Source organism: Gorilla gorilla, chromosome 2 (assembly GCF_029281585.2).
Source record: "Gorilla gorilla gorilla isolate KB3781 chromosome 2, NHGRI_mGorGor1-v2.1_pri, whole genome shotgun sequence".
Taxonomy (NCBI): Eukaryota; Metazoa; Chordata; class Mammalia; order Primates; family Hominidae; genus Gorilla; species Gorilla gorilla.
Window position 1 is genome coordinate 70,364,150 of NC_086017.1, and position 26,399 is coordinate 70,390,548.

Below are 26,399 nucleotides of genomic sequence, written 5' to 3' on the forward strand. Positions count from 1 at the left end.
GCTGACCCACTGATATTACTATGACTTTTTTGCTCTTCATCAACGGTCAAAGGGTGGTCTTCAGTCCAATGGCCTGGTTAACTGGGAATTGCCATATATGGCTTATCATTTTTAAGAAATTATATTGCAGAAAGCATTTTATATGAGAATTATATTAAACATAATCTAGAATGTAAAACAGCACCGTAACATCATATTGCATATAGTACATTTCATGACTCAGAAGACACATTATAGTTGTGCCACAATCCCCAAGATCTGCCTTTTCAATATTACCCCTATGCAGGAAACATGTGAAACTAGCAATTAATAGTATAAAGACCAACATAGGAGTTCTGTAAAGAAGTTAGTTAGAATGTGAAAACACCGCTGTGCTTCTAGAACCATACTGCCCGGTTCATCATGACACTCCTGGTCTCTCCATTTATAAACTTGGAAATACCATTCTTTACCTTCTTCAAGGGTGGCCAGGAAGATACAGTGAATTTTTAAAGCATGCCTATGAAGTTCCATGAACTTGTTGGTGATAGTAGACTAGCAAAAGAAAAATTAGAAGAAAGAAAACTCATTCAAAAAAATCACAAGAAAATATGCATAAATATTTAATCTCAGGATAGATTTTGCATAAAAGAACAGGAAAAACTCATAAATGACCAAGTTGACATAACTATGATAAAATTTCTACATGTTAATAACATCTTAAAGAAACTGAAGAGGCTAGGGCCAAAAAAGGAACAATATTTGCAACAAATGTGACAGGTAGAGGGTTGATTCGTAAAAGATCTCTAACATATTGGGTTTTTAAAAATATCCCAATAGAAAAAGAAGCAAAGCACCTTCATAGGTAACTTATTGATAAAGGTAATGCATATATATATATTTAAAAGTTAACTCCACTAGCAATTAGATAATAAAATGTAAACAATGAGATATGTAAAATCTATCAACTTGGAAAAGGTTAGGCCAAAACAAAAAACCTAATTCTTGAAGTTTATGAGATGTGTACCCCCATGCAGTGCTAGTATACAATAACTTCGGAATATTCATCAATTTAAACACCACATAACATTATAGCAAGTAGTGATTCCAGTTTAAGAAATTTAGCAGAAACATTACCAAAGATCCTGTACCAAAATATTTGTTACACATATGTCAAAAAGTCAGTAATAACTAATAAATTATAGTAGATCCATATGGCACAATATTATACCATCGTTAAAAATTTCATTTATATGCAGGCTGGGTGCGCTGGCTCATGCCTGTAATCCAAGCACTATGGGAGGCAGAGGCAGGCAGATTGCTTGAGGCCAGGAGTTTGAGACCAGCCTGGCCAACATGGGGAAACTTCGTCTCTACTAAAAATACAAAAATTAGCTGGGCATGGTGGCCTGTAATCCCAGCTACTCAAGAGGCTGAGGCAGGAGAATTGCTTGAACCCAGGAGGTGGAGGTTGCAGTGAGCACCGAGATGGCACCACTGCACTCTAGCCTGGACAACAGAGTGAGACTGTCTAAAAAACAATTATTTTTTACATACATATTAAAACGTCAGAAAAATGTCAACAATGAAGTAGGTTAAAATCATGTTATAAAGTGTTTCTCTTTTTCTAGAGAAACATGTAAGAACAAAGAAAAAAGTAGAAAGGAATAAACTGCAGTTTTGGCAAAGGTTATTTCTGGATATAAGATTATAGATGGTTTTTATTTTGTACAGTGGGAAGATATTCTTATGATTAGAAAAGATAAATGAAAGGTTTAAAAATGGGTTACACTTGATATAAACTAGACTGCAGCTTCATAGATATAATTTAAACAAAACGTTTATTTAGTCAAGCAATTCATTAGCTGGCTACTAGTAGACTGCATTAAAAATACCAAATAGTTTGAATATATTTACAGTTGGCCCTTGAACAATTAAGGGGCAAGTGATCCTGTACCACTCCCCACCTGCATAGTTGAAAATTCACATGTAACTTAACTTCCCAAAACTTAACTACTAGTAGACTATTGTTGACTGGAAGCCTTACCAATAAACACTTGATTAACAAATATTTTGTTTATGTATTATGTATTGTATTCTTAAAGTAAACTAGAGAAAATATTAAGAAAACAATAAGGAAGAGAAAAGACATTTACAGTATTATACTATATGTATTGATACCATAGCTTGACATCATCTATTTACAAGATGAATCATCTGTATAAAACTGTGGGTACATATCAAGCAATTTAACCTTTTCTTGTAACGTCATGGCTTTTCTCTGCTTCTTGGGAGTATGTCCAGCATCACTGGTGACCCTTCATGTTAGTCCCATGGTACTATTCCAGATTTACGGTATGCATCACACACAAAGAAAAATGAGAACCACGAGAGATCACTTTTTACTGTGAAACACAATTTAATAGAGTGACCATCAGCTCACTCAGAGATGATTAGTGTCCTGAGGAGTTTTAAGCAGATACTCCCAACACTTGAGCTCACCCCAATAGCAATACAAGGTGGCTACAAATTTCTTATAGTACAGTATGTACTACAGTTAATTTTATGCATTTATGATTTCATACACCATCTTTATATTTCTTTATATTCCTCTCAACTGCAAGTGGCACCATGTCCAGACTGTGTTTGTGTGCCTACGTTTCGATAAATTTTAGGCTTGTTTGTGTTTATGGTACTAAATGATAGAACAGACTAGTATCTACATATATTAATGACATACCTTTATTCTTTTTTTAGATATTTCTAGCTAGTTTGAGTTTTTTCAAATTGTCACAAATGTCCAAAAAATTTTTCTAATATATTTATTGAAAAAAATTCACAAAAGTGGACCCACACATTTCAAGCCTGTGCTCTCCAAGGATCAACTGTAATTCCTTTTCTCCATAACATTTCAGTAGTATCAGAACTACGTTAATGCTCAGTACCTCCTATGTACGGATTATATCAGGAGGCTGAGCTGTGGATGAAAGAGATTTTAAAAAGAAACAGTAATGTGATTTGAAACTAAATAAAAGAGAAACATCTCGTCTAGAGAGCATGTCAGTCCTAGTCCAAACCTTTCCAGCATGTACAGGCTGAACACTCCAAAATGAAGGTCTACTGCTTATTGCTGAATTGTTGGTAGTCTCATTGCCCCCAGGATTGCAGAGATGCTTCACTTTCAAAAAAAAAATCCATTAAAATTAGTTCAAAGAGGACACTAACATGGTGTTAGAGGGTCATTTTTCAATGTTGTGGGTGAAGAAGCGAGACACTTAGAGTAACTCCCATTATGGTTAATGAGAGTTGAGCATCTAGACTCATCTAAACCCCCTGAGGGTTTAATTTAAAACCACTATGGCAAAGCAACTCTAAGCCATGAATGAACAGCAGCATTTTTCACACACCTACCTCTTCCCAAGTACCAAAAACAGTAGAAATAATAGAGGTGTGTTTGCTTGGTTGGGTTTGATTTTTACTACCACGCCTCATAGAAGAGAAAAAAAAAAGGAAAAAGGCTCATATCAAATGCCTATAAATTTTTTGGTTTATTTTAAATCCAGGGTGTTATTTTAATGCCATTTTTAAATGACTAATTTAAACTTGAGTCTGGGTTTTTCCAGTTGCTATGTGATGTTCACATAGAAATGCAGTATTTTTTTTAATTCCATTTAAGCTTCAGTTTTACCAATTTAGGGCTACCATTATATAATGTCCATTCCAAGACCCATGCCCTTGATCAACCTTAAGGCATAAGTATACTGGACAATAAAAAAAAAATAATTATTACTATTTTTTTTTTGAGGCGGAGGCTTGCTCTGTCTCCCAGGCTGGAGTGCAATGGCATGATCTCGGCTCACTGCAAGCTCTGCCTCCTGGATTCACGCCATTCTCCTGCCTCAGCCTCCCGAGTAGCTGGGACTACAGGTGCCCGCCATCACACCCAGCTAATTTTTTGTATTTTTAGTAGAGACGGGGTTTCACCGTGTTAGCCAGGATGGTCTCCATCTCCTGACTTCGTGATCCGCCCACCTCGGCCTCCCAAAGTGCTGGGATTACAGGCATGAGCCACTGTGCCCGGCCAAAAATTATAATTATTATACCATGCTTCCAATATGGCAAATTTATTCATTCTTCTGACTTCCATATCACCTTGTTTTAATTCTCTCACAAGAGCCCAGGAGGCAGGCAAATACCTGTCTTCATAGCAGAAAATACCTTTATCTTCACATGGGCAAATCAAACAAAAAAGAATAAATGACCTAAGTTTCCCCATATGGGACTAAAATACATTTCTCCAATTCCCTGTCCAAAGCTCATTTGCAGTTTTGACAAGTACAAATGTTTTGTACCCAAAGACAGTAAATGAGGCAGTAGAGCCATTGGCAGGCAGAGCTCTTTCTTCTCCCATGTACATTCAACAATGCCAGAAACAGGACTGAGAGAGCCATGTAACCATCATTTCCATGGTTTGAGTTTTGTGGTAGGGTCAGGGAAGGCCTCTGTGTGTAAGTGATGACAAGGGAACAGGAATTGAAAGGAGGAAAACCAGGGACCCTGTGTAGGTCAGAGGGTGGCAGGTGAAGGTCAGAGGAATGTCAGATTTTACTTTAATTGAAAGAAACAGCAACAGCTACCAGAAGTTTTTTTTTTTTTTCTGACACAGAGTCTTGCTCTGTTGCCTAGGCTGGATGTGCAGTGGCACGATCTGAGCTCACTGCAACTTCTGCCCCCCTGGGTTCAAGCAATTCTCGTGTCTCAGCCTCCTGAGAAGCTGGGATTAAAAGTGCCCACCAGCATACCTGGCTAAGTTTTGCATTTTTAGTAGATACAGGGTTTCACCATGTTGGCCAGGCTGGTTTCGAACTCCTGACCTCAAGTGATCACCTGCCTCAGCCTCCCAAAGTGTTGGGATTACAGGCGTGAGTCACCATGCCCAGCCAGAAACAACCATAAGTTCTTAACGCAAAGGAACAACCTGTTCTTGTTTCTGTATTTTTAAAAATCTATGTCAGCTACATAGTGGTAGACTGGAGGATGGATAGTGGTAGACTGGAGTTGCGGGAGTGATAAACAAGGAAACCTGAGAGCTCACTGCACCCAGTTCAGACAAGATTTGGCAGGAGTAGTAGAGATGTTGAGTACCAGACTCAGAACATATTTTTGAGAAACAGCCTCCATGTGCATTGGAAGGATGTTTTGAGAATGCTGTCAATTACATATTCTGGCATCATCTCCTTGAGGAAGAATTCACAGAAAATTGCCTGATCTCTGGTGTTGTGCACATTTCTACATTTTTCTGAACAATCAGCCTATTTTTACCTCAAGAATTGATGCTCTTTCCTTATTTACGTTGGTGATAGAAAGTTCAGGGCCAACTTTGTGACCCATCTGTTTTAGTTTGTTTTCAGGCTGCTAAAGACACACCCAAGACTGGGTAATTTATAAAGAAAAAGAGGTTTAATAGACTCACAGTTCCACGTGGCTGGGGAGGCCTCACAACTGTGGCAGAAGTCAAAAGGCACATCTTACACGGCAGCAGGCAAAAGGAAAAATGAGAGCCAAGTGAAAGGGGAAACTCCTTATAAAAACAGCAAATCTCGTGAGACTTATTCATTACCACAAGAACAGTATGGGGGAAACCATCCCCGTGATTCAATTATCTCCCACGGGCTCCCTCCCATAACATGTGGGAATTATGGGAGCTACAATTCAATATGAGATTTGGGTGGGCACACAGCCAAACCATATCACTATCTCTAGCAAGTATATAAATATTTTATATCTATTTGATGCACTAATCTCACTTTTGGTCCATCTTACTTTCCTTTTACTACCTCTTGAATTTTGTAGTTTGCTTTTTTTTAAAGCACTTAAAACTTTACTTTACTTTCTTTATCACAGTCACCTTAAATCATGTTTTAAAAATTCTAGGAAATAAATGAATAAACAAACTAAAATTGTCTAATGGAAATTGCCTTGATTATTATAGAAATAATAAATCAGAAGAAGGTTTCATCAAAGGGATCATCAGAAAGAAATAGAGATCTACAAAAGGGCATGTTATGTAAGGCAACCTGTATGCATGGGAAGCCAAGATGATAAGGCCATAAAAACTTGACTAAACTGAAGAAATTGCTTACAGAGCTGCTCCAGACTTCCTGAGGAAGGCAAGACAGTGGCATATACAATCTTGGGAAATCAAATCTCACAAGCCGATGAGTTATCAAACCCTTCTGTTAGATTTCTCTCAGCCGAGGAAATAACTGATTTCATCAGCCTGGCTGGAATCCACATGGAAATCTATGAAACCTGTGCTGGGCATGGGAGGGGTTGAGTATTTTTCATGCTCAAACCACCTGTTACTTCTCTCTCTTTCAAAGTAGGCCACTTTGGAATGATGAATATTAATTATGTCTCCAAGCATGTGTTCATGTGTGTTAGGTACATAGGAATCCAGGTTGACACTATCTTAACCATTGCAGTATACTGCCTGGTGTGAGAACTTATCACATTATTCTACTTGTTAAATGAGGACCGTTGTCCTCTTTTATCTTTAGAGCTAAAAAGCCAACATGGTCAACCAGGGTCACTCATCTAGCAAAATTTCGTTTAACAAATATTTACTGAACACCTCCTATGAGTCTGGCCCTGCCCAGGCAGAGGAGATGCATTCATGAATAAACCTGAGAATCATCCCTGCCCTCAGAGAGCTCACATTCTAGTCAGCCTGAGACACACACACACACACACACACACACAAATAAATTATATAATAATTTAGTGTATAAACACTACAAAGGAACGTCATGTGGTAGGGGTGCAATTTTAAGATAATGGGAAAGACTATTCTGTGACATTTGAGCACAATCTAAATAGAGGTCTGAAGGAGTTGAGCGAACATAGCTTATGTACATCTGGGGAATTGGCATTCCACGAAGAATCAACAGCTGCTGGTTCAAGGGCTATGAGGCAGCAGTGTGCTTAGAATGTTCAACAAACAACAAGGAATCTAGTGTGGTTGGAGCAGAGCGAATGTGGGGAGCTTTGAAAGTTGTATGTAGCTGCTGTAACAAATTACCATGAATCGGTGGCTGAAAACAATAGCAATTGATGCTGTCATGGTTTTGGAGGCCAGCGTGGCATCCAGGTGTCAGCAGGGCCAAGCTCCCTCTTTGCTGCTCCAGCTTCTGATGGCTGTCAGCATACCTTGACTTGTGACCACATCACTCCAGACTCTGCCTTCACGATCATGTTGTGTCCTCCTTTTCTCCATGTAATCTCCCTGTCTCACTCTTATAAGGACACTGCCACTGGATGTAGGATTTGCCTGGCTGATCCAGGATAATCTCCCCACCTCAAGGTGAGATACTTAACTCACACATCCACAAAGACCCCTTTCCTAATAAGGTACCATTCACAGGTTTCAAGGATTGAGATATGGACATCTCTTTTGAGGGATCCCCATTCAACTCACTACAGGAAAAATAGTAATAGATGAAATCAGAGGGGCAGTGGTTGATGGCAGGGGGTGGATGGAGGAGTACAAGCGGGAAACTTGTCAATCACTGTGATGACTTTGGCTTTAGTTAGAAGAAGGTAGGAAGCCACTGTGGGGATAATGAGAGAAGTGACATAGATTCAACAAGTTTTAACAGGATCACTCTGGCTGCTTCCATGCAAAAAAGTTCCAATAGCATTTAATCCTTACACTGATACTTTGTTGGCTTAAGAGCATGCCAAATTTAGATTAGAAATGAAAAAGAAAATGACAAGAACCTGACATACAGATCTTCAGAAAATATTTAATAATTAAATGAATATTCCTCTACCTAACCATCCTGTTTTGAACCAAAATTAAATTTATCCCATAAATATTTATCAACCATCTAATATATGCAAGATTCTGACTCTAAGAATTAAAGCGATCACATCCTACCTAATGTGGTATTGACTGACAACCCCTTTTTTTTAAGATTTATGTCATCTCTTTGTGTAAACAATAATTGAAGAATCTCAACTTAGTGGGACAAAGACGTGCTACCATTATATTCTTTGCCATTACTTTTCCAGCCACCCTATGTTGAATCCCTTTCTGGCTCTTTAATAATATCTTGGGCAGAACATATAACTATGTAGTCACTTTCCATAATTGTAAATCTCTCCATTTTAAAATTCTAGTCTTGGTTCTTTTAAAATTTTATATCCTACCAAGCACAGACTTGAGATGCAACTTTTACTACTTAGAGCTCTCTACAAGTGTTTCCCCCATAGTAAGGCTAAGCTATGCTAGCATTAAAGGCAGAGTGGTCTTAGGTATCAGGTTGCCTGTCAACAGGTGACAGGTGGCCAGGTGTGGTGGCACATGCCTGTAATTCCAGCACTTTGGGAGGCTGAGGTAGATTGCTTGAGCTCAGGAGTTTGAGATCAGCCTGAGCAACATGGTGAAACCTTGTCTCTACAAAAAATGCAAAAATTAGCTGGGCGTGGTGGCCCGCACCTGTAGTCCCAGCTGCTCAGGAGGCTGAGGTGAGAAGATCACTTGAGTCCTGGAGCTCAAGGCTGCAGTGAGTCAAGGTTTTACCACTGTACTACAGCTTGGATGACAGAGTGAGACCCTGTCTCAAAAACAAAAACACAAAATGAAACACACAACACATACATACACACACACACACACACACACACACACACACACACACCAACAGGTGACAGGTAAGTGTCCCTGGTCTAGCTTCAGTTCCATCTGCTGGGAGCCTCTGCAAATATGGTAGTCTGCACTGGCGAATTAACAGACATGTTTTTTCCAGGAAGGTAGTAAAGTCTCGCCCCAGTTTGTTTCTGAGGATCCATTTACAAAAGGACAGCCATGTCTCCCTTTTAGGTCTGCAGGTGTTCCATGACCCAATCCCCTCTCTGGAGAGGCCAGCACCTCAGTTGGCCCAGCATCTACCTGAGCAACCTAGTGGCGCCTGCCTCCTACTCGGACATTCATGGTCATTTACAGGAACCGGGGGACCTGCTGAGGTTGGTGCTTCTGGGCTTCTTCAAAGGGCTACTGAAAAGGTGAAACAGTGTAGAAAAGTTGTTTTCATCTTTTCTCCCAGCAACACTACTCCTCTTCAGTGACTTCTTGCTCTGCTACTACAGGCCTCTCCAACAAGCCTCCCCTGCCCCACCCTACATTCAGGAATGCAAAGATGAGAAGCAAGCACTCTTGTGTGCTCATGTACAATTCCAAACTCCACAGAGCACATGGGAAGCTCTCCAAAAGCAATTGTACCTCCCTGCACTCCCAGATCATGACAGTGCCTGCGTCAGCCTGCAGGTCCTACAGCTTCGTAGCATCAAGCCAAAGAACAAGATGCCAGTGTCATTTTGTGGAAAGCATCCCCGAAGGGATGTGACTTTCGAGGCAGTGGGAGTAATTATTCCAGAAGAGGGAAGAAAAAAGCATCTCAACACTCCTCATTTCAACTGTCGATCTTTATCCTCACGAATCCTCTCCCTTTGCAGTTTGGGGGCGTGGAGGTATGTTTCAGTGAGGTAGGAATGGTTCTGCTGCTGCCTCTCAGTAATGTGGATGTGGGGAGCATCTGTCCCCAAATGTCAGCATTCCTGCTTAGGCCTTAGCTGTTTATTCCACGGAAACATGAAAAGTTTCACTCAACATCTGCTGCACTCCTGAACTTCAATTACATTACTGCAGATATGGCTCCCTGAGAGATGGCTTCTAGAGTCATTTGGTCCCTAAACAGAATAGAAAATACTAACTAGTATTCTAGGCCTCTGCATGTTAAACACTCTAGATTTTCATGTAATTCCTGTGGATTTATTTTTATCTTGACACATCTTATTTAACAACTATTAAAGCAATCATCTTTGGTGAATGGAAGGGTATCATGGCTAACTTTTAAAGTATTAGCACATAAATCTCTTGAACTGAAAATTAATCTTAAAGATAAAAAGAAGTTCTTGATAACTTCAGGCATTTCAAAACCTATCAGGAGAAAAATTGGAGAGCCAGATGAATTTAGCTCCTCCTGGACCCATTTTATCTCAGAGCAAATTATGCTGCTAGCCAAGCTAAACTGCCTGACCCAATATAGATGGCAGTGGAGAGTAAGGCTGAAACCTTCTAGACTTTCAGAAGTCACTAAGGTTGGTCTTATTCTTAAATGATAATGAAGCTTACAATAAAATAATAAAGCCACTAACAGCAAAACGCCCATAAAAATATAAATGGCAGAGTAAAGATTTAGGAAAATACAACACTAGAAAGTGGGGCTAATAGGAAACGTTTAAACTCTAGGGAGAAGAACATCTCAGGACACCCACCCCACAGTACATAGATGTTTGCAGCATATGTGAAATGCAACTGGAGAGGGTGAAATGAACAATGGAATGAGAATCAAAAGTCCTGGGTAAAGCCCAGACTCCCATGAACTAGAGCCACCACTGGTCTGTGCCTCGGCTTTTCCATTCAAACCACTCATAGGCCAATGAGGATAGAACAATTTTTGTTTCAGAAAGGTTCTTGCTCTGCAGCCCAGGCTAGAGTGCAGTGGTGCAATCACAGCTTACTATAACCTTGAACTCCTGGGCTAAAGCAATCCTCCTACCTCAGCCTCCCTAGCAGTTAGGACTACAGATGCATGCCATCACGCCTAGCCAATAAATTTTTCTTGTAGAAAAGGGTCTAGCTATGCCGCCTAGGCTGGTCTCAAACTCCTGGTCTCAAGTGATGCCCCTGCTTCAGCCTCCCAAAACTCTGGGATTACAGGTGTGCACCACTGTGCCTGTGTGAAACAAAATATTGACTCCAATAATGCATTGTTAGTCATAAAATATAATTTTAATTATTTAAAAATATTATCTTAATGTAAGATATTAGTTATATGTATATAAATGTACTCTCCACTGCCACAGTTACCCCAAACACATATACAAAAGGAAAAGAAAGGAAGGAAGGAAGGAAGGAAGGAAGGAAGGAAGGAAGGAAGGAAGGAAGGAAGGAAATTGCCTCAGTATCCCCCATGCTACAAGTAAGCTTTCCCTTAAACCACTATTAGGAGGCTAAGTTCAGTGTGAGGAAGATGACCATTTGATACAAAGAAAGAGTTCTGTTGGTCTTAATTAATCAGCTAATCTACAATTATGCTTGACTTAATGGTCTTGAAGAACAAAGAACATGCTTGGTCTTAGGAATATAAAGGAGCTTCTTCCATCTGTTTTTCTCCCTCTAAAATCTCCCTCTAAAATCTACTGAGACCATGTGCACTGGCATGTCCATTCCTGTTATTACAATATTGAAATACAGAAGTATTACTTATTACACTTGCATGCTGCTCACCACCTCTTTTCTTCCTCCCCTCGGACTCTCCAGACCCCCCCACAATGCACAAATTAATAGGCTGATGTCTGGCACAGTACAGAGGTTTCAGGAACCACCTTTGACATTGGTCAGTACCACCTGTCATACTAATTGTTACACATAAACATAACTCCACTGCCTAAGACATATCCACCCATATCCTGACCCCCAAGTGCAGGTAGATATAAGCTAAACCAAGGCTCCTGAAATATACTTAAAGCCTGTAGTAGAAATCTCACAAAGATAGTTTAGAATGCAAACTACTTCAGATATCTGGTATTGTAGAGGTTTTTAAGGATAAGTCCAATGTAGGATTTGTGCCCAGAAGCTATTTGCAAATTTATGGTTATTTTTTCAGTTAATTAGTTTGAGAAAGGAAATGGCAGCTAAGTAAATAAATTAGATCATTAATTTGCAAGAAATATAAATTAATTATGCTAATTCTAAGAGTTGAACACATATATGAATTATGTATATATAATAAAAATAAGGAATATACATAAGACTCTATTAGGAGAGGAAAGCTATCTTGACTGTTGTAAAAAATCCACGTGTATGTACTCAGTAGATTTTAACAGTTTTGATATGTGCATGAAATATAAAAGAATAAGTAACTACCTACTGATGTTCAAACAAACCTATTTTCATTCCAAATGGAAATTAGAATATATTCTGCATTATTTGAGTTAATTACATGACACTTCTTATAAATAATGACGTATTATTATTCCATTCATTACTTCTAATTATATTCCTTAGCAAGTGCGATGCCTGCAACACTATGACCAGTCTTTTCCTGTTCCTTAAAATCTGATGACTTGCATGGAAAGCAGGTCAAAAATATGCCCAGAATATAATGAAAAGAGTTCAGTGATTGTTAACCATGACAGTTTAAAACTACTTGAAAAAGTTACTGTGGAAATAAATAGAAATGGTGAACAGCTTTCCACATTACAGGATACCCACGATAGCAATATAAGAAATATTCGAAGTGTTGTCTAGATACATATAATTATCATTCTACCATTCGCTAGAATTGGAGAAAGAACATCCCTAATATCCCTCTCCCCCAACATACATACACATTAACAGAATTACATTCTGTGTAGATCCGCAGATTGTAAAGATACACATTTCTGGTTGCAAAAGTGACTCTACAGCCTTTATGCAATTCTGAAAAATGTACCTGCTAAAAGTCCTAATCAAAATGACAGTTGAATTTTTCTCCTGTAATGCATAATCAGGTCAGGACAGCCCACCCCATCCCATTCACAGCACGATCTGGGGCTAGAAGGTAAAACATAGTATGGAAGACAGGTCAAGATCAAGGAAAGACAGTTAAAACTATCATTAAGCAACAGGGACCTAGTAACCCACAAGGCTACTTTGTACATACATATCCTCACCAGAGAGCAGGCAGCAAGGAGCCAGATGAGTCAAGGAAGAGAAGGCAGATAACAGGAAGTAGTCTAGATGAGGTCTAGAGACCAACATGTACATGCCTCAGGAACAGTGTTTCATGGGTATGTCACCTTCATTTTGAAGCGGCCAGGACAAAGTGCACAAAGTCCACACATTTTTCTCCATCCAGTTTCAAACCTTCCTTGCACACATACAAAGTACCTACTTAATTCCTTCAGCATCAGGTTCCAACAATCCATCGTTCTGTCTGATAAAAAATAAAGATGTCAGTCTCGGCTCCAGAAACAAAAAATAAACTTGGGAGAGGAAGAGACTAGTGAGGAGGGCTTCCCCTTCCCCTCTAGTGCCCATGACAGTTACTGCCTTCTGACCCCACGTGCAGCCTGAGTCCTCAACCTTGCCAGCTCACTACCAACTGATCAGCTGGTATGTGAGATAAAATGAGTTTGTTTTCTGCATTGTAATTCTTCAGATGGCAAGTCAAGATGGATGATGGTCACACCAAGTTTGTCTTACAATGGGAGTTGGCAGGATTCTCTGTGGTGGATTTTAGACACTGAAAAAAGATGTTGGTCAACTTTGAATGATGAAAGCATCCAATAACTTCCTTTGTTCCCATTGTCCAGTGCTATCAGAAGCTGCTTGTAGCTGGTGGCCATGTACTCTAATAACCCAAGGGTAGGTGCACATTCATACGGAAACCTTTCCCACAGAAGTAGGAAAAAGAAAGCTCCAACTTAACAATCACTGCTAAATGGATGTCTTTGAACACAATAATCTGCCAAATGAAGTCAAGAAAAAAATGTGGCCACAAGAAAACCAACTTGCCCCACTACAATGGACAGCAATATTGTCTTTGAACATTTCTCCTCCAAAAGCTCTTAAGCTGGCTAATATACAACAAGCATGCACAGAGCAAAGACAAGACATGTGCTTAGGGAAATTTTAAGAGCAAGAACCTATCTTTAGCTATAAAGATATTAAAATAGTGCTTGTGCTCATTTTACTTGTACAGGAAGGTTTGAAAAGAAACTCTTTAGAGAAATGAAAGATCACTAATAACTGCAGTTTCCTGAACAATTAAAGGAATTCACAAGATTACAACCTACTGAGGAAATGACAAATATTTCTGATTTTTATGGAAGGACTAAAAGGGCGCTTTTATGTATAGCATCTATTCTGTAAGAATCACTGTTAAGTAATGAAGCTATTTTTATTATTTTTCCACTTATTTCAGGAACACTCAACATGGTAATGGTCTGAAAACTGGGGAAACTTAACATTGCTCTTTGGAAAGTTAATATTCCATATTAAAAGATATTTGTCAGAGTTTTCTTTCTTACCTTTTGAATTTGGATCTTGGAGCACAGTTTGCATGGTAGCCAACTTTTTATTTCTAATGTGTCAGCAGAAATGTTCTTTAAGTTACCTAGTCTAATTCTCTCACAAATATACTTTGTAAGGCTGTCCCTACATGCATCATCCTAATGTTGTATGGCCCTGGTAACATTCTGTGTGAGATGGTCTTGACTGGAAAAATCTGCTCTTTTTAATAACTGATTCAGTAAACTGTTGATGTATGATTTGTAGAATACAGTATGATCAGTGAGCAAGGTTTCTGTCATTACACACCCTATTCAATTCATCCACAAATGTTGCTGTGTCTCCCTCATGTTGCAGCTCCTTATGCCATTCAGAACAGCAATGCAGAGATCAATACACTCTCTGCTGAAGACAACAGAACAAATGAATAATTTTATTTACAATAAAAGCCCCAGTCTTCAAATGGATACCACTAATGTTTAAATTAATTTTCATGCTCAACTCAAGAAGAGAGATAGACACAGCACAAAGCAAAGGGAGTGGGGGTAAGGAGAAGTATTAGCCATAATGGTTCAAATTTATTTAAGCCATGAACAATAGCTGGGCTGCACTGAGACACAGGAATAAAATGTTTGCTGCAGAATTCCGAATGTGTACTCTTCAAAATGATTCTGTCACCAAGAAACTCTGAAAAGCATTTTCCAGTAATAAGAAATTAATGGATTAAAGACATTCTGACATATTCTTCTAAGTGTTGCACCACAGAAGCCAAAGCCTGTTCAATAGGCTTTAAACAGTGTTGGCAAGGAACAGAAGTATTTGCTTCAGGTGGGAACAAGGAGGGACTGAAGTGGCTGTTTTGAGAATGAAGCAAACCATCCTGCTTCAAAAGCGTTTCTTTGGCCTCTGATTTGACAGTTCTTTTTCTTTCTCTGAAAGCTATGAAAAAGTCAGTGAGCAAAGTCATAAGAAATAAGTGTTGGTGAGGGGCAGCAAAATGTTATAAGAGAGACAAGTTCAAAGATGACATTTACAAGCCTCTCATGAATGGCACACTCCCCAAAGGGCACCTGAATGCCATTTTTAAGAAGAATTCATCAAACATACAAAATAAAATGTTCCATTTTACATAAAGATGCCAATATACTGCCCTTAAAACACAGATTGGTCCATTCATTCACAAATTAACATGTAAAGAAATGGCAAAGAATCTTTTCCCATATGCCATCAATTCATTCACTGCTTTTAGATTTAACTCCCTACACTCACACACTTGTAAACAGAATTGTAATGGACAAAGGATGAAGGGGAAGCTGGGAAAACCTAGCTTGGACATGATACTGAAACATCTGGAAAAAAGTGGTGATAAGACTTGGCCTTGGGGATGGGAATCGGGAAGAGGTGGGATTTCGGCATATCCTGTCTCTCTATTCTGTTAACTGGAACAATGCATATACTCCTGATGTTTCCAGCTTCACTTTAGATTCAGTGAACACAGTACATTTGGATGCTAAGAAAAAAGAGATGTGCAAGAGCAGGTCCCGTCCACAGGAAGGAAAGACTCAGTGCAGAGAGAAATAGGGATGCACGTACTTTGGATATGAGGCAGACTGGGCTATGTGTTTGGTCTTGGTACCTGGAACAGAGTATGAGCTCAGTAATAAAGTACTGAATGAATCAACACGAGAATAAGGAAGTGAGTGTCACAAACAAAGAGGACAGAGTTTTGTTTTGTTTTTTTCCCTAGGAGCGGGGGACAGTTATAAAAGCACTTCAGATGAAATGAAAAGGATGGGGAGAATCTCCAGTTGAGGTGAGGGGCAGGAGAAAGTATAGTAAAGGGATAGTACAACACATATTCAGGAAACAGCCGGAAAGAAGGGAGACTGAGCCAGTACAATGAAGGTCCTTAAAAACCATTCTAAGGAATTTGGACTTTATCGTCAAAAAACAGACATTCCTTATTGGTTTATTAACAAGGGAAGAGAAGAATGATATGGTCAGGGCTATGGTTCAGATAAAGTTACAGGCTACATTGGAAAAGCCCAGAGGCAGGGAGACAGCATAAATCTAGATGAACCACACCTAAGGGCTAGACTAGGGCAGGCAGGAGAGAACACTGGAGGAAGATAAAAGCCCACTCCAGACATCTCACCATTTATTTACGAAATGTTAGTGGACAGAGCTATCCACATCTTCCATTCTCAAGTCTCAGGACAAAAGACTAGAGCTTTCTGCAAGCAAAGGAGTACCTTATTAAGATGCGTCTCCCAGTTGTAACATGGCAGAGTTTACAAAGGTAAAGTAAAATAAAAAGTTACAAAATCATCACATAAAAAGCATTGTCTGAACACATTGTCTACTGGCCCTGAGACTGTTTTAAATACTGCAGCTGTTAATTAGCCTTATAGAGTATAATGATTTTAAAAAAGCTCTGGTTCTCATTGTTCTTATAATCAGAGAGGGTTGGATCCTTCTTGCTACCTTCCAAACAAACTGAAGTGTGTTAATTTTAATAAAATATTCTCCAAGCCCTTGGTATTTACTCAAATATACAGTAACTGAACAGGGTTCACTTCCCAAATGGTCACACCAGTGCCATCCAGAAAGAAACGAGTTGTCATTCACTACTTGCTCGCTATTCACTACAGATATTTTCCTAGACATAGACATTTCTAGTTTTCTTGAGTTCAAACTCAGGTATGCCCTGGTTTTAGACATCACTTTTTCTGAGTTTGTTAAAAAGTCTGAAATATCAAATTACTCTCAAGATATGAGTAAAAAAACTACAAAGCAGAGTTCATTCCATTATTAACCATCTTAAAAAGTGGCCAACATGGCGAAACCCCGTCTCTACTAAAAATACAAAAATTAGCTCAGTGTGGTAGTGCCTGCCTGCGGTCCCAGCTGCTTGGGAGGCTGTGGCATAAGAATCGGTTGAACCCGGGAGGCAGAGATTGTACTGAGCCAAGATTGTGCCACTGCAACTTAGCCTGGGCTACAGAGTGAGACTTTGCCTCAAAAGGAACGAAAAAAAAAAAAAGTGGTACATCTCTGTGACCTCTAATTTTCATAGGAATGAGAGTGAATCTAGACAAACGGATCTTGTCTAAATTCACATTTTCATCCCAGGTCCCTTTATTTCTTTTCTAAAAGTCAGTTAAAGCTGGCACCTAGAGAGAGATGGCATTTAAACCATATTCTTTTAACACCTGAATTTACAGACATTTTGCTTTAAAAAACCCCAAAGGAAAAAGCCCACTACAAACTTATAGCAAAATAAAATGTTACTTCAAGAAATTCAGGTCTTTTAAAAGATTTCAATACACAATTGGTATTAAAATTAAAAATTGTGCTGTTTTCTAGGGCCTTTCTAAATCATTCTAGTGTTTTTTTTTAATAAACGGAAGAAAATAGTTTTCTAATATTATTTAGACTCATTTAAGAGTTTTAAATATTAAAAAAAGCTTACATATTTACTAGATTATTGCTTATTAGTTTTCTAAATTAATACAATTTATTTGACTAGAATTTGGATTCCAGAAATTTGGGAGTCTATAATACAATCACAATTATCTTTTGGTACATGTTTTTCTTATTTGTATTTTTTTTTTCAGCATACAATAGTTACGTGGCTAGAAAGGAAGCTTGTTCACAAAGTTCTCAAGCACTTTCCACATTTTCACTGGAAAAAAAATGTAGCTTACTCTGAAAAACCTCTTGGCACATTTGTACATTCAGAATTACTAAGAAATTCATTTCAAAGCAAAATCATGTCTCAGCGTGGAAAATACTTATTATCTGAAAATATCAAATTTTATTCTGTTGCCTTCTGCATGGTAAACTAAGTTAAGGAGGAAAGAGAAAAACATCCTGAAGAGTCCGTACAAAATTCATATGCACACAATCAGGAGTGAAACTTCCAACAACATAAAGATAACTTCCCAAGCATTTCACCAATGCTTGTTATTCCCACTGCAAAAGATAAAGCTCCTACTGAAGTCTATAGGAGGAAAGACTACAACTCAGTGGTCAGAGGGAAATAAAACAACTCCACCAATGACACTGGTCAATGATCTACAAGCTGGTATTTTTCCCAAGAGAAAATGCTATTTCAGGTCCTAATATTTTTTTAAAAAATTGTAAGTATATCTATAATATAAATTTAATTAAAACGCACAACTTGAATGATCTCCAAGAGGTAAAGCAACAAAGTCAGTCTGAAATCCTCACATATCTTACTTCCACATCACAAAGGCACCACCCAATGTACTATTAAAATTCACAACAGATAAGCTGAAAACCAAGTGCCCGTGATATTCACTGGGCTCATTTTAGAAGCACCTATTTATTTACTCAGCTATGGTAGTGAAAAGGTCAAGCAAAAATTCACCTCCAAAGCCACGGTTGCTAAGCAACTCTCTTCAGAAGTTCTGCAACATTGATCAAGCATATTACTGGTGCCACCAACTGGATTCAGAATAGATATGAGTAACATCTTACCTGGTGTCTCCAAAGTGGGAGGGAGATGGATTCTTTATTTACCTTTTTGGACAGACTGGAGGCCAATCTTGTATTTATATTCATTTGGCTGGTTAGGCTCAGAAGATTTTTATTTTCCCTCTCCAAAAAAAAAAAAAGGATACGTCCTGGTACCACAGGTTTCCTATTCACAAAAGCGAAGGACAGTTCTGTTTTGAGAAACACCACAGAGGGCTTGATGAGATGTTGGCCAAATCTGAACGACATGTCCTCACAGTTGAAGTCTAAAAGAAAAGACAATGGATAGTTATAAAATTCAATTAAGAAACTCAGTTCATATACCACCTTAAAGAAAGCAAATTCCATTACTACAGATTCTTAGTTGCAGAGAGGATGCCATTGAAATTGTTTCTCATTGAATGTTCACCAAGATGCATTCTGGGCAAGTCTTTCTAAAATACTCCACTCTCCCTACCAGTGTTTCCTTGACTAGAGTTAGCAATTTTCAAGCAGAAGCTTGCACCTGGACAATAAAACAGCTTTTCCCCTTCACTCCCTCTGCACTTCATGGTGCCACCTTAACTCAAATCCACAAGGCCCTATTTGTCAGCTACTTATTTTTGCCCATCTATTTTGTCATGTCTGCTAAGCTGAAAATTTTCATTAAGTATTAACTATAAACCTTCTAATTCTTAAGTGCTTCTCTCAAACGGTTTTATGTTCATATAATAGCAATTTAGAGCAAGTACAAACACTGTCTGACCTTGCCTACAATTACAAAAACATGAGCACTTCCAGAGAACTATTCTAGTAAAATCTCCAAAATAAAGGAGAAAAAAAACTTTAAAAAGAAGGAAGGAGCAAAACGGAGTTCAAAACTAGAACAATTCCTGGTTGTAATAGGGCCACAAAGCAGCAAGGTACCTGAAATGTTCTGCGTCTTCCTTTTGAGGGAAAGCCATGGGGGGCCTGGGGCAGGAAAGGGAGGCTGAAGGGAATTTGGCACATGGCACAGCTGAGACAAGCCAAATCCATCTAGCACCAAGGAATGACTTTTCAATCAGCTGGATGCCAATACACGACAAAGTTACTTTGTGAATGACTAAGACACACTTTGTGAATGACTAAGAAACACCATCCCTAGAAAACTACTTCATTTTTCTAATTCAGGAACAGCCTAGTATGAAACTGAGGAACATGGATCAATCTACAGAAAAACAGAGAAAGGATTACAAAAAGGATGAAATTAGAAAATAGTTGGCTATTTGTGATACTGTGAAATATGCATTTGGTTTTCAACCCCATTTCCTGGCACACAACTCCTAAAATCCTTAGAAACTCCAAAGTGATGTCTTTTTGTATGCTAATGATTGACTGGTGTCTAGCAGCCTCTAAGAGTCTAGGTAGCTTCAGGATGCGGTTGATCACAAGAAGGACCAAGCATAGTTATAGACCAATAACAGACAATAGAGAGCAAAATCATGAGTGAACTCCCATTCACAATTGCTTCAAAGAGAATAAAATACCTAGGAATCTAACTTATAAGGGATGTGAAGGGCCTCTTCAAGGAGAACTACAAACCACTGCTCAACGAAATAAAAGAGGACACAAACAAATGGAAGAACATTCTATGCTCATGGATAGGAAGAATCAGTATTGTGAAAATGGCCATACTGCCCAAGGTAATTTATAGATTCAATGCCATCCCCATCAAGCTACCAATGACTTTCTTCACAGAATTGGAAAAAAACTACTTTAAAGTTCATATGGAACCAAAAAAGAACCTGCATTGCCAAGTCAATCCTAAGCCAAAAGAACAATGTTGGAGGCATCATGCCACCTGACTTCAAACTATACTACAAGGCTACAGTAACCAAAACAGCATGGTACTGGTACCAAAACAGAGATATAGACCAATGGAACAGAACAGAGCCCTCAGAAATAATGCTACACATCTACAACTATCTGATCTTTGACAAACCTGACAAAAACAAGAAATGGGGAAAGGATTCCTTATTTAACAAATGGTGCTGGGAAAACTGGCTAGCCATATGTAGAAAGCTGAAATTGGATCCCTTCCTTACACCTTATACAAAAATTAATTCAAGATGGATTAAAGACTTAAATGTTAGACCTAAAACCATAAAAACCCTAGAAGAAAACCTAGGCAATACCATTCAGGACATAGGCATGGGCAAGGACTTCATGTCTAAAACACCAAAAGCAATGGCAACACAAGCCAAAATTGACAAATGGGATCTAATTAAACTAAAGAGCTTCTGCACAGCAAAAGAAACTACCATCAGAGTGAACAGGCAACCTACAGAATGGGAGAAAATGTTTGCAATCTACTCATCTGACAAAGGGCTAATATCCAGAATCTACAAAGAACTCAAACAAATTTACAAGAAAAAAACAAACAACCCCATCAACAAGTAGGTGAAGGATATGAACAGATAGTTCTCAGAAGAAGACATTTATGCAGCCAACAGACACATGAAAAAATGCTCATCATCAATAGCCATCAGAGAAAATGCAAATCAAAACCACAATGAGATACAATCTCACACCAGCTAGAATGGTGATTAGTAAAAAGTCAGGAAACAACAGGTGCTGGAGAGAATGTGGAGAAACAGGAACACTTTTACACTGTTGCTGGGACTGTAAACCAGTTCAACCATTTTGGAAGTCAGTGTGGCGATTCCTCAGGGATCTTGAACTAGAAATACCATTTGACCCAGCCATCCCATTACTGGGTATATACCCAAAGGATTACAAATCATGCTGCTATAAAGACACATGCACACGTATGTTTATTGCGGCACTATTCACAATAGCAAAGACTTGGAACAAACCCAAATGTCCAACAGTGATAGACTGGATTAAGAAAATGTAGCACATATACATGGAATACTATGCAGCCATAAAAAGGATGAGTTCATGTCCTTTGTAGGGACATGGATGAAGCTGGAAACCATCATTCTCAGCAAACTATCACAAGGACAAAAAACCAAACACTGCATGTTCTCACTTATAGGTGGGAATTGAACAGTGAGAACACTTGGACACAGGAAGGGGAACATCACACACTGGGGCCTGTTGTGGGGTGGGGCGAGGGTGGAGGGATAGCATTAGGAGATATACCTAATGTAAATGACAAGTTAATGGGTGCAGCACACCAACATGGCACATGTATACATATGTGACAAACCTGCATGTTGTGCACATGTACCCTAGAACTTAAAGTATAATAAAAATATATATATAAATAAAATAAAATAAATTAAATTAAAAAAAAAAAAAAGAAGAACCAAAGCAGGATTATAGGGCCGGAACTTTCAGCCCCACTCCTCAATCTCCCAGGAAGAGAGAGGGGCTGAAGGTGAAGTTGATCACCAATGGTCAACAGTTTAATCAGTCATGTTTACATAATGAAGCCTCTGTAAAAACCCAGAGCAACAGGTTTAGGGAGCTTCTGGATAGCTGAACACGCAGAGGTTCCTGAAGGATGGCTCGCCCTGGGAGAGCATGGAAGTTCCATGCTCTTTCCCCCATACCTCACCTTATGCATCTTTTCATCAGTATCCTTTGTAATATTTGCTGTGATAAACTGGTAAACTTAAGTATTTCCCTGAATTCTTTGAGTTGTTCAAGCAAATTGATTGAACTCAAAGAAGGGACCATGGGGTCCCTGATTTATAGTCAGTCAGTTGGAAGTTCCAGAGGCCCAGACTTGCAACTGGTGTCTGAAAGTCAGGTGACAGTCTCATGGCATTGAGCCCTCAACCTGTGGAATCTGAGGCTATCTCCAGGTACATAACATCCAAATTCTTCTGAAATGAATCAAAGGACATCCAGCTGGTGTCCGCTGCTTTGTGTGTTGGGGGGAAAGAAACCCCACACATTTGGTCACAGTAGTAGTCTTTGTTGATTGTTGTTGGTGTGAAAGCAGAAGAAAAACATGTTGAGTGTATTTTTTCCTTATTTTATATAGCACATGAATAATGCATGATTGTTTAATGATTCTAATATTCTCAATAACACAGAAGACAGAGAGCTGTGCAAATGTCACTTACTATGGACGCACCCACATAGCCAGAACTGTACACATTTCAGGTACTAAAGAAATAAGATAGGAAGGTTTGCCCCAGTGGTACAAGATAATGGTTTTTAGAACATTTACAACCAGCTCATTAAAAACCCAACAGTTCTCAAGGTGACGTCCCTCCACAATAGCATCAGCATCACTTGGGAACTTATTAGAAATGCAAATTTTGAGGCCCCACCCCAGACCTACTGAACCAGAAACTGTGGGACAAGGGCCCAGCAGTCAAGGCTTCCATAGCTGTCCAGGTGTTTCAGAACCACTGACCAAACCCAACTGTCCTCCCAATCCTTGGGACTTTTCCTACAGAATTCCTGCCAAATGGCTGCCTAGCATATGCTTGAATATGTCCAGTGATGGGAAGTTCATTACACATTCCTCCTAAGACAGTCAACTCTACAAATAACATAGTTTCTCTTTATACCAAGTCCATCTGTTTTTCATGACTTTATTCCTTGGGATCATATAAAACAAGTATCATGCAAGTGGCAGTGCTTCAGATATTTGGAGTTAGCTATTTTTCATTTTTTCTTGTTTTTCAAGAATAAAGATGGCAAATCACATCCACCATTCTACAAACAGCATTGATTCAAGTGACCTGTGATTATTTCCCTCCCCAGAATCTACTTCCTTAGAGTCTTAGCTGTACCACTTTGATTTTTTGCTTTTAGTAACACCCCACCATATTCTACATGTGGGGCTATTCGTACTACCTGGTTCTAGGGATGGGCAAGTGACCCAGGCACCCATAGTCCTTTGACATATGATTGGTTCGGGAGTGGACACAGGACACAAAATGAGCCAATCAAAGGCAAGGACATCCTTCAGAGTAATACTGCTATTAGTAACAATGCCACTTTCTTTCAACTGAGTTGCCAAACTGGTAGACTATGAACCTGAAACAGCTATGAGTTTTCCTAAAAAAGAGCTGGCTTGATATGAGAGCCAGTACTGAGGCAAAGACAGTGAAGACACAGAGACCCATACCTGATGACACTGTCTGAGCACATGGATCTAACATTGCCAGAAGAAGTCATGTACCAGAAGTTTCTTTCAGGATAATGGAATAGAATTGACTTAGCACAGGCTCTACTTGATGAGCTACTATTATCATGAGCCCATGAAAGGCTCTTCTTTTTCTTTTCACTTTTCCAATCATTTTCCTTTTTGTCCTCTGTGTTCAGTCCCATTCCCTCCCTTCCCACCACAGAAATTCACTTTTTCATAATTAATGTATTATTCAGAATCCTCTTTACATGTTTGTGTACATACATTTTTTGTCAAAAATACACAGGGCCCTCATACATAATTTTTAAATTTGTATATAAATTGTAGGTTTTAAATCCCATTCTTCTGTATTTTCTCAACATTGTTTTAGAAACTTATCCATGTTGCCATAAACAATTCCTTCACTGCATTCCACTGTAGTATTCCTTGCCCATTCCTCTAGTGCTGTAGAGCTAGCTTGATTACAACTTTTTTACCACAAGTTACACTGTGACTACCATTCTTACACATTTCCCTGGATTCCTATCTTAGCATCCCATTGTTGGGATTCAGGTCAGATACTTACTTAGATTTTCTAAAATATATGCACCAGCTTGCATGCCCAGCAGCAATACATTAGGATTTCTATTTTCCTACATCCTTACCAGCACTTGATAGTACTTCCTGCTTTCCAAGTTTTTAATTATTGAATGGTAAAATGGCGTCTCTTCCTTTTACATCATTTGTCTCTAATAGTGTGATGTGTTTGTATATGCATGTTTCCCTTCTTATGAATTGCCAATTCATATAATTCGTCCTCTTTTATATTGCTCTCCTCCCTTCAATTTTCTAATTTTGTAGAGTCCCTTGTATATTCTAAATATTGATCATGGTCTATTAAACACAGTAATTATATTTTCACCGTCTGTTAATTTCTCTATTGTTCCCTCCATTGAACAGAAATCATTCATTTTGATGTATTCCAAGTCCATCAATTTTCTTTTTATAGTTTGTGCTCTGCAAATCTCTCCGAACAAATCCCTCTGTACCATAAGTTTGCAAATATATATATTCCTATATTTTCTTCTATCGACTTTATATTTTTATCCTTAACATTTAGGTATTTATTCCACTTGGAACTTTGTTTATAGTATGAAATACAGAAACGGCTTCATTTTTCTTTTTGTGAGCCAATTTTCCTAGTACCAATTCCTGGGAATGATTACAGTAAGTTCCCATATATACACAGGAATAAGTCTAGACTCCTTTCTATTCTGCTTCAGAGCCAGACGCTGTAGAACAGAGGTCGCACGTTTTTGCACATTTTTTTTTTCTGTAAAGGACCAGACACAGCAGGCCACACAGTGTCTGTTGCAATTACTCAACTTTGTCATGGCAGCATGAAAGCAGTATGAGTAGGTATGGCTGTGCCCCAGTAAAACTTTATTTGAAAAAACAGGCAGCAGCCCAGATTTGGTTTATAGGGGGAGTTTGCCAGCTCCTGCTGTATCTTGTTAATGTCTAAAGAAAAACAGAGATCCTCTTTCTGTGTTTATTATCTCATATAAATTTTAGCCTCCACTCTGCCCCTTTCAAAACAAAATTCTTAGATGTTGATTAGACTGAATTTAAATTGTAAGACGGGTGAGGGGAATGTGACATCTTCAAAATATTCAACGAAGCCATTTATGAATGCTGCATTTATGCTCTTTAATACCATAATAAAACTCTTGTAATAGAGTTTTAAATTTCCCTTATATGTTTTATGCATTCTATCTTAGATTTATTCCTAGATAGCTTTTAGTTTATGTCACTATTATAAATGGTATCTTATTATTGTCATAGTTTATAATTAGTTACTCCCAATACAGCAGGAAAGCTATTGATTTTTCTATGTTCTTATAGCTGGCAATCTAGCTGAACTCTTACATTGCTTCTAATGGTTTCTGCTGATTCTCTTTTTTGCTGTTGTTTTGTTTTGTTTTCAGACAGAGTTTCGCTCTGTCACCCAGGCTGGAGTGCAGCGGCGCAATCTCGGCTCACTGTAAGCTCCGCTTCCCAGGTTCAAGGGATTCTCCCGCCTCAGCCTCCAGAGTAGCTGGGACTACAAGCGCCCGCACCACGCCCGGCTTTTTTTTTTTTTTTTTTTTTTTTGTATTTTTAGTAGAGACAGGGTTTCACCGTGTTAGCCAGGATAGTCTTGATCTCCTGACCTCATGATCCACCCATCTTGGCTACCCAAAGTGCTGGGATTACAGGCATGAGCCACCACGCCCGGCCTTCTCTTTGTTTTTATATATATGATTTCACTTAGAAATAATGACAATCATATCTTTCATTGCAATTTTCCTACTTTCATGTTTCTTTGTCATACTGCATTGGTCAGGTATCTGGTAATGTGTTGAGAAGCAGAAGTAACACAGGCATCCTTGTCTTGTTCCTGACCTTAAGAGGGCTGAGTTTAAACTTTTTTTTTTTTGTATTATGAATAATGTCTACTCTAGGTTTTTAATATGAAGCCTTTAATCAAGCTAAAAATATCCCTTCTATTTCAAGTTTTCTAACGGTTGATACCTTTTTTTAAAAAAAAATTGGTTTTATGAAATGCTTTTCCTATATCACTGATGACACAATTGCTTGTTCCGTGCCATTAATGTGGTAAACTACATGAGCAAATTTAAAAATGATAATTCACTATTCTTTCCCTATTATGATTAATTCAACTCA

The 26,399-nt window shown here is 38.6% G+C and overlaps 1 protein-coding gene across 9 annotated transcripts in view; it reads right to left on the reverse strand.

Moving 5' to 3' along the window:
• FHIT (fragile histidine triad diadenosine triphosphatase) overlaps positions 1–26,399 on the reverse strand; it is a 1,510,123-nt gene that overhangs the window by 769,521 nt on the left and 714,203 nt on the right. For all 9 annotated transcript variants that reach the window (XM_055383480.2, XM_055383484.2, XM_055383482.2 and 6 more), the window contains one exon: positions 18,745–18,864. In XM_055383480.2, coding sequence (XP_055239455.2) covers positions 18,745–18,847 — 103 coding nt within the window. In that variant the 5' untranslated portion in view covers positions 18,848–18,864. The remainder of the gene's footprint in view (positions 1–18,744; positions 18,865–26,399) is intronic.